The 8469-nt window shown below is 46.8% G+C and overlaps 1 protein-coding gene across 1 annotated transcript in view; it reads left to right on the top strand.

Annotated features, from left to right (window-relative positions):
* The first annotated feature begins 404 nt into the window (after positions 1 to 404).
* Positions 405 to 8469, top strand: part of LOC109928232 (sushi domain-containing protein 6) — a 16548-nt gene continuing 8483 nt past the window's right edge. The window contains exon 1 of the mRNA XM_048600457.1: positions 405 to 518. Coding sequence (XP_048456414.1) covers positions 405 to 518 — 114 coding nt within the window. The remainder of the gene's footprint in view (positions 519 to 8469) is intronic.

Below are 8469 nucleotides of genomic sequence, written 5' to 3'. Positions count from 1 at the left end.
TTTTGTCCACGACCACTTCCAGCTAGAAGGACAAGGGCAGCATGTACATGGGAACACCACCGCCTTCTGAGTTCCCCTCCAGGTCACTCGCCAGCCCGACTTGGAAATATATCGTCGTTCCTTCACTGTCCAAATCCCAGAATTCCCTCCCTCATGGCATTGCGGATCTGCCTACAGCACCCGGGACTGCAGGTGTTCAAGAAGGCAGCTCACCTTCTCAAGGGCAACTAGGAAATAGGGGAAAAAATTCCAAGGAGTGTCACGAAGCATTTATAGAATAAAATGTGCCTCATAAGGAGATATTGCTCGGTCAAAGAGGTATGTTATGAGGAGCATTTTAACAGAAGAGTAGAGATAGAGCAGTCGAGGGTGATTTAACGTTTATAGACTAAACCACTGACGACATGGCCACCAAAGGTGGAGTGATTAAAACCAGCAACGCTGAAGATGCCAGAGTTAGCGAAAAACCGAGATCTCGCAGAGCTGTGGGACTGCAGGAGGTTCCAGAGATCAGATGGGTGTGAAAGAGTGGGGAAGTTTGGAAAAGGAGGATGAGATTGCAGAGCGTTGAGGAGGAGTGTGCGTTCCTAAGACAGGATTGTGTGTGACTTTGAAGTGCTGGTGCTCCATTTCACTTCCTGTTCTTGTGCTGACTGGAATGACGAGTTTAAGCCAAGTGCTGTCGAAAATGCCCCAGTGTGTTGCAGCACTGTATTTTGTAGATAGTACACCCTGCTATTTCCCAGTTATATATCTCCCAATGGGCAGCATCTTTTTTATTTGAGACATTCATACCAAGTGACCATAGTTCATCTGTCAATTCTGCATGTGTTTGACTGAATTCTAGAACCAGAGATCCACAAATCCTTTACCTTCATAAATGCCTTAAATTATGAGGTCAGGTTCATCAAGACTAGCTTTGTATTTCTTTCAGTATAAAAGATTAAGGCTGAAAGGCATTAATAGTGATATTTCTTATAAATAGTTACAAATACCAATTAATGATACAATTTTGATGAGTCGATATATAATGAAATAAACTATCGAACAAAGTACAGCACTTTTAATTTACAAAACTCTGCTTAATAGTGTGAGCATGCTCAGTAAGCAGTTAACATGTACGAGCAGACAGATCCGAAGATTGGCGAGTGATATAATCGAGGTGTTTAAAAGGAGTAGAGTATTTGATAGTTGCTCTCTATCTCCCCAATTTCTTCTGGAGGCTGGTGGGGCTGGAACTTTAAAACATGGGGATGCATTCGGGTTGGCGGGAAGCAGGATTTGCAATAAATGAATGGACATGCCTGATCCCAGGATTAATTTTTCGTTTCACTCAAAAGTTGACGGAAAATCTGAAGCTAAGTTATTGAAAATGGCAGAGGTGAGACGGGTAGTTCATGTGCTTGATTTTTGTTCGATGAGGCTATTGAAGGGTTAGGATAATGGAGCTATGGTACAGATCATCTGATTGAAAGCTAGAACAGACCTCAAGGGCTGAAGGGCCTTCGTAGTTCCTGTGCTTCTGTCTGCTGTTGAGAATGAAGTGGGGCTGAGTCTGTTTAAAACTGTGCTTCGAAGCCAGGAATCTGAGGCAGAATTAAGAGAGAGAGAAGTTGCAAACTTATTTTGTGTCTTTCATGTTGGGGGATGCCTTGGGCACCAGATGGATTGCTTTGAAGTGTCGTCACTTTTGCCGTGGCAATTTTGGCACAAAATGCAAACAGGATGGTGGGCCAGGTGACCTCATGTCCTAAAGTGGGCCTGGTGTACTCACTTGAGCGTCTTAATCCGCAGAGGGATCCACACAGGACTGCAGGAGACTTACCCTTGGCACCGACTCAGAATTTCTGGAGTTTTAGACAGATGCCAGGCTCGGAAGCTGAGAACGTGAGATTTGTATTCCAGCCTATAGCTGGCTCCTAAATAGATCTGTACCTCCATCCCTGCGGATCTCTGAAACTCAGAACATTCCGAGTCTATTTCACTCCTCCGTTTCTCACCTTTTTGGTGATTTTCACTGACCATGCCTTCAGCAGTGGGAGGACCTAAGCTACGGAATTTCCTTCCTAAACTCATCCGTTCCCCCTCGCCTTTTAAGGCAATGGCCTTTCACTTCCTATCTTTGTGAATTCCACTGGCTGGAATGACGAGTTTAAGCCAAGTGCTTTTGAAAACGTCTTAGTGTGTTTAAAATTAAATCTAATCGATTAAGATTAAAAGTCCTTTGCCCTGACTCGATCTCTCTGTTTTCTAGTGTAGCCTGCTTGCTATCCATTCTCCTGCTTGTCATCTGACCACACGTCTTAATTATGAGCTGATCACGTCGTGGTATTTATCAAAGGTCTAAACCCTAGCCTCTGCCCAAGCTGTTGTGTCTCAAGATTGAATTTTGCTGTGAATACCGTGTTGTCCCTTGAGACAATGTTGTGGAGTTCAGGGTGCTATGTAAATGTAATTGGTTGTTGTCTCTGCTGTTGTCCGACACTTAGGCTGCGTTCACTAATTCTCAGCTTCCTGCCCTGACGGATCCTTTCCTTCCTTAAGGACGTGATGCCCCTTTGAGTCTTTTAGTGGAGGGGGATGGAAGGAGAAAAGGCTGGAAAACTTAAAACCTTCTTATTTCCCATTGGGCCTTCGTATTGTAGTGTAATGTCAGGGGTTTTGCTCCAGTATTTTGCTTTTAAATGGAAGTTAGTGTCTACTTGCCTCAATTCTGGTCTCCCTGTTACACAAAGGATATTATTAAACCGGAGAGAGTTCAGAAAAGATTTACCAGAACGTTGTCGGGAATGGAGGGTTTGAGTTTTTGGAAAGACTGGACAGGGGTGACCTTTATTGAGGTGTATGGATAAGGTGAATAGCAGATTTTGATTTCTCTAGGGTGGGAGATTTCGAGACCGGGGGCATATTTTTTAATGTGAGAGGCAAACGATTTAAAAAGGACATGAGGGACAATTTTTTTTAAGAGAGTGCCAGAGGAAGTGGTGGATGTGGGTAGAGTTACAATGTTTAAAAGACATCTGGATAAATTTATGAATAAGAAATGTTTGGAGGGATATGGGCCAAGCGCAGGCAGGTGGGACTAGTTTAGTTTGGGATTATGGTTGGCACAGTCTGGTTGGACCAAAGGGTCTGTTTCCATGCTGTTCGACTCTATTACTCCCAGACAGCCTTTTCCTTTTACTGAGATTCTTCCTGGGGGAAATAAATGGCTTGCTTCCCTGCCACAGGATCTCTGCTTCTTAGCCCATTCTTCTCTATTCCTTCCGACTTTACTGAAGTTGGGTTAAAATGGTGGAAGCGATTGCGTTCTCTGTGTAGTCAGCACAAAGAGCTGATTATTCTTACACAATGTAGTAATCCAGCCACTTCCATTATTTCATGACAAAGTCTTTTGTGTAATCCGCAGATGATGCAAGTCACAAAACTAACCAAATGACAGTTTTGTATTCTTGTTAAACCCTCATTCACCCTGGCTGGGGACAGTGCCTCTGTCTGTGTAGCTGTCGCTTGCCTGCCTTCTGCATGATATGTGACTTTATATTTAAAAAAACCAAGAGAGTCTTCCTGACATCCTGTCAATGAGTATCCCCTGACCAACGTCATCAAAATGCGGGTTATCCGATCATTTTCATGTTAGTGTTTGTGGGGTATTGCTCAATACAAGTTATCTCCCTTATATTTATGTTGCAACAGTAACTGTGCTTCGGAATTGGATGTGAAGCAATTAGGCTGGTTCTGAGCCGTGTTCCCAGACTTGCTGAGACTTCCCAACAATTTCTGTTTTTGTTTCTGATTTCCAGTGTCCTCAGTTCTTTCGGTTTTTATCTCTTTTCACCCTTTGCCATGCTCTGTCTTTTATCCTGTACCTTGGTCTTGTAAATCTCTCCTTTGTATTTATCTCTTCCTCCATCACATTCTTGCCACCTAGGTGTGTGTGTGTGTGTGTGTGTGTGTGTGTGTGTGTGTGGGGCGGGGGGGCGGGGTGTGTCGGTGTCTGCGCACATCTGTAAGTCTCCTACACTTTCTCTGCCCTGCCTGCCTCTATCTTATGTCTATGTCCTGCTCTTTCCATATGTATAAATCTGCGTCTGTCACAATTCTGTGTTTTCTCTCTCTCGCTCCTTTTCTCATTGTTCAGTCTTTCTTCTGCCTCTTTTCCCACACACTCTACCCCTAAAATCAGGGTGAGTTCTGTTGTTAACGATAGTTTGTCCTCTCTGATCATTTCTGCAACAATGGACATTCCACTAAGGGCAGAAACTGGAGAGGAATGTAGCAGCTGTCTGGATTTATACTGTTGCTGCTATTAATAACCGTTCTGGCACTCAGAAAGTGTTCAAGCAGCTGCCTGAGATTACTGTTGTATTGTCTGCAACAGGCACCATAGCTACAGTGCTGCTGATTGAGTAATTTGGAGATCCGAACTTCTGGGGGAAGCCAGCCAGTGGTAGCTGTAAAATTTTAAAATCAAAATTGAGTGAGAGGCTTCGGGGTGTTGAGCTGTAGGGAAAGCCCAGGGAAAGCTCCTTGAGTATACTTTGGGGAGAAATCTGTCACCCTTTATCCAGTCTGGTCTACATGTGAAGACAAACGCACTACTGTGATGTGGCCAAGCAGGACAGGGTTGTATCAACAATGAGATGGAAATGTTGGCCAAGGGTTCATAGGAGTCCAAGGAGGAAACGGGGAGGAAAGAATTGTCCACTCTGAATGTGTTTCTGTCTCTGAAATGACCGTGAACACAATGAGACTGCCCCAGGCCTTCCTCCATATATGAGGGTGTGTGTGTGTGTGTGTGTGTGTGTGTGTGTGTGTGAGAGTGAGCAAGTGAGTGTGTGTGTGTGTGTGTACGTACAGAATGAATACACAAGAGGATTGGGAAAAAGGAATAAGCAATTTGGACTGCCTGCAAATAGTGCTTTTTCTGTTGGGAATAAACTTAATCATAGTATCTCACAGGAGGGCTATTGTGATGCAGTGGTCATGACCCTACCGCTGAGCTAGGAGGCCCAGGCTCACCTGATCCACAGATGTATCTGAACAAGATTAATACAAATAACCAAAATCTTACAGGATCAGAGGGGCAGGGGTAAGTGAGTAACAGTGTGGGGGAGCTGGATTAACATCAGGAGAAATACAGTCAGTAACATAGGGTGCTGGGGGAGAGGGGTTACTGAGTGACAGTGTGGGGGAGCTGGATTAACATGGCACTGGGTATTGTTTGAGAAAGCCTGAGGAGGGTCACGGTCAGTGTGTGGCACCAGAGAGGTTCAGCTGGTCATTGGTTGGTGCTCTCTGTGAAGATCATTTCCACTAGCTCAGCATTAATTGTGTTAATGCTTCATTATTGATATTACTGTTGAATATGATGATACAGTGTGGAGCTGGAGGTCAGGCAGTGTAGAGGAGCAGGAGACATTTCGGGCCTGGACCCTTCATTAGGACTGGGGAGGGGGAAGGGAACTGGGAAATAAATAGAGGGAGGAGGGTGGGGCTGGGGAGGGGGAGGTGGGATGGTGATAGGTGGATGCAGGTAGAGGATAGTAGAGATTGGTCAGTGGGAAGGATGGGGTGGATAGGTGGGGAAAGAGATGGACAGGTCGAGGAGGCGGGGATGAGAGGAAGCGTTGGACATGGGATGAGGCCGGGGGTGGGGAGATTTTGGAACTAGTAAATTCCACATTTAGACCATTGGGCTGTAGGCTCCCAAGGTGGAATATAAGGTACATATGAGGTGTTGGTCCTCCAGTTTGTGGGTGGCATCATAGTGGCACTGGAGGAGGCACAGGATCCACAGGGAGTGGGAGGGGGAGTTAAAATGGTTCACGATCGGAAAGTGTTGTTGATTATCGCGTACAGAGCGCAGATGCTCCACAAATCTGTCCCCGAATCTGTGCTTGGGTCTCACTGATGTAGAGGAGACCACAAAGGGATCAATGGATACAATTGACCAGGTTGGAGGTGACTCCCTGTCAGATTTGGAAAGATTGTTTGGGGCCTGGGATGGGAGGTGAGGGGGAGGTGTAGGGGCAGGCGTAGCACCTCCTGCGGTTGAAGGGAAAGATGCCGGGGGTGGTGAGGTTAATGGGGTGTGTGGAGCAGATAAGGGAATTGCAGAGTGAGCAGTCCCTACGAAAGGCAGATCGGGGTGAGGAGGGGAATATCTCTTTGGTGGTGGGGTCGGATTGTAGGTGGTTGAAGTGGCGGAGAATGATACGTTGGATACGGAGGTTGGTGGGATGGTATGTGAGGACAAGGGAGATTCTGTCTCCCTCCCCCCAACAAAAATATGAAACAAAAACATCTGCAATCCGACCCCACCACCAAAGAGATATTTCCCTCCCCACCCGTATCTGCCTTTCGTAGGGACCGCTCTCTCCATAACTCCCTCGTCCGCTCCACACTCCCCACCACCCCTGGCATCTTTCCTTGCAACCGCAGGAAGTGCTATACCTGCCCCTACACCTCCCCCCTCACCCCCATCCAAGGAACCAAAAATACCTTCCACATCAAACAGGGGTTCACCTGCACATCCGCTAATGTGGTCTATTGTATCCGCTGTTCCCGATGTGGCCTCTACATCAGTGAGACCAAGCGGAGGCTCTGAGACCATTTCGTGGAGTATCTGCGCTCTGTACGCTATAATCAACAACACCCTCCAGTCGCGTGCCATTTTAATTCCCCCTCCCGCTTGCGGGGTGACATGTCTATCCTGCGCGTCCTCCAGTGCCACAATGACGCTACCCTCAAACTGGAGGACCAACACCTCATATTCCGCCTCAGGAGCTTACGGCCTGATGGCCTAAACTAGAATTCACCAGTTTCAAAATCTCCCCACCCCCGGCATATCCCATCCCATATGCAACCCTCCGCCTCATCCCCTCCTCCTTGACCTGACACAACCCCTCCGTCACCTTCGCCACCTATCTGCCCCACCCTTCCCACTGACCAATCCCCACCACTCCCTACCTGCATCCACCTATCACCATCCCACCTACCTTCCCCCAGCCCCACCCTCCTCCCTCTCTTTATTTCCCAGCTCCCTTCCCCCCCTTCCCAGCCCCAATGAAGGATCTAAGCCCGAAACGTTGACTTTCCTGCCCCTGCAGCTCTTGCTGTCTTTTAGTGTTGAACATAATTGTTCTGTGGGTGGAATGAGGATTAGTTTCTTGATGCTGAATGAATACCATTGGATTGACGACACAATTGAACAATACCTGAGCAGAATGAGTCTATTGGCTGTTGCCACCGTGACTGGTTTTGCTGGTTAGTATCTGCAGTGTGATGGAGCTCTCGATCATATTGTGCTGTTTGCATCCTCAGGATTCCCGAAAGCACTTTACAGTCAAGTGCACTAGTTTTGAAGTTGTATTGAAGGAAACACAGGAGTTAATTTGCACACAGGAAGCTCCCACAACAACAACTAGATGCCAGCCATGTCACCTGGTTGTGGTGGAGTTGGTGGCCAGGACATTGTGAAGAACGTTCCTGTTTTCCTTCAAAGTTGAGTCCTGGTTTTGATGGGGTGTGGGGAGGACTGGTTGGGAAATCTTGGCAGATCTCCCCTTGTGTCCAAAATCTCCTGAAACCGTTTCATCCCCCTGCTCTGCACAACGGTTTGACTTGTCAGTTGGGTCCGCGGCACTTGACTGGGGGGGAGCCCATTAGTTGACCCCTCGTGAATCCGAGGATCTGGCCTTATCCTGAGATCATATGGGTGGTCTACAGAGAACCACCAAGGCTGCTTCATGCCGCCATCATCTTCCAGGGTAATGGAAAAAGCCGTGCAGGGAGGTTTCAGTTGGACAGCTTTGGTGTCACTGGGTAGGCAGCTGTTTACTCTTTCCCCCTGAGACCCATGAAAATTATTCCCAAATTTATTGCTGCTGGGCCTCATTAATTCCACTGTTTCCTGGGACTGGTTGGAGTAAAGGTGCCACAAGCGTCAACTGCTCCGACTTGTACTGGCAGCCAAGGTCCTGTTTAAATTGTAGGACCCCAAATCGCTTGGTGAGTTGGTCCAATCTGTTGGGGCAGGAATAGAGGGGCTTTCCATATTCCACAGTAAGCCTCTTTCAGGTTGGCGTGTGCTACATAGTATTAACGTAACTTTGTAACTCCTGCTCCCATCAACACAACTTAATGTCCTTCTTTGCTTAGTTATCTGACTGCATAGCTCAGAGCTTCATGAAGGGTCTCCCATTTGGCTGACCCAAAAGCAGTTGTATTTCTTTAGTTGATCGTATTGTCACCAAGGCGAAGGTGTGTTAGCTCTGAACTTGAGAACCATTCTTCCCTCTCAATGTGTCAAAGTCCACTAACAACTAGTATATCTGTGGCAAGGTTGACACTGCTGTGTCCCTTCAATGTGGCCAACACCGTAAAGCCTTATTGGAGTGATCAATTTTGTAGCCTTTTGTAGCTATTTTGATGCATTGGGCACCGATGAAAACACAACTGTTGCTC

This window comes from Rhincodon typus, chromosome 8 (genome assembly GCF_021869965.1).
Source record: "Rhincodon typus isolate 14 chromosome 8, sRhiTyp1.1, whole genome shotgun sequence".
Taxonomy (NCBI): domain Eukaryota; kingdom Metazoa; phylum Chordata; class Chondrichthyes; order Orectolobiformes; family Rhincodontidae; genus Rhincodon; species Rhincodon typus.
Note: the sequence above shows the minus strand (reverse complement) of the source record. Positions and strands in the feature narration are given on the sequence as shown.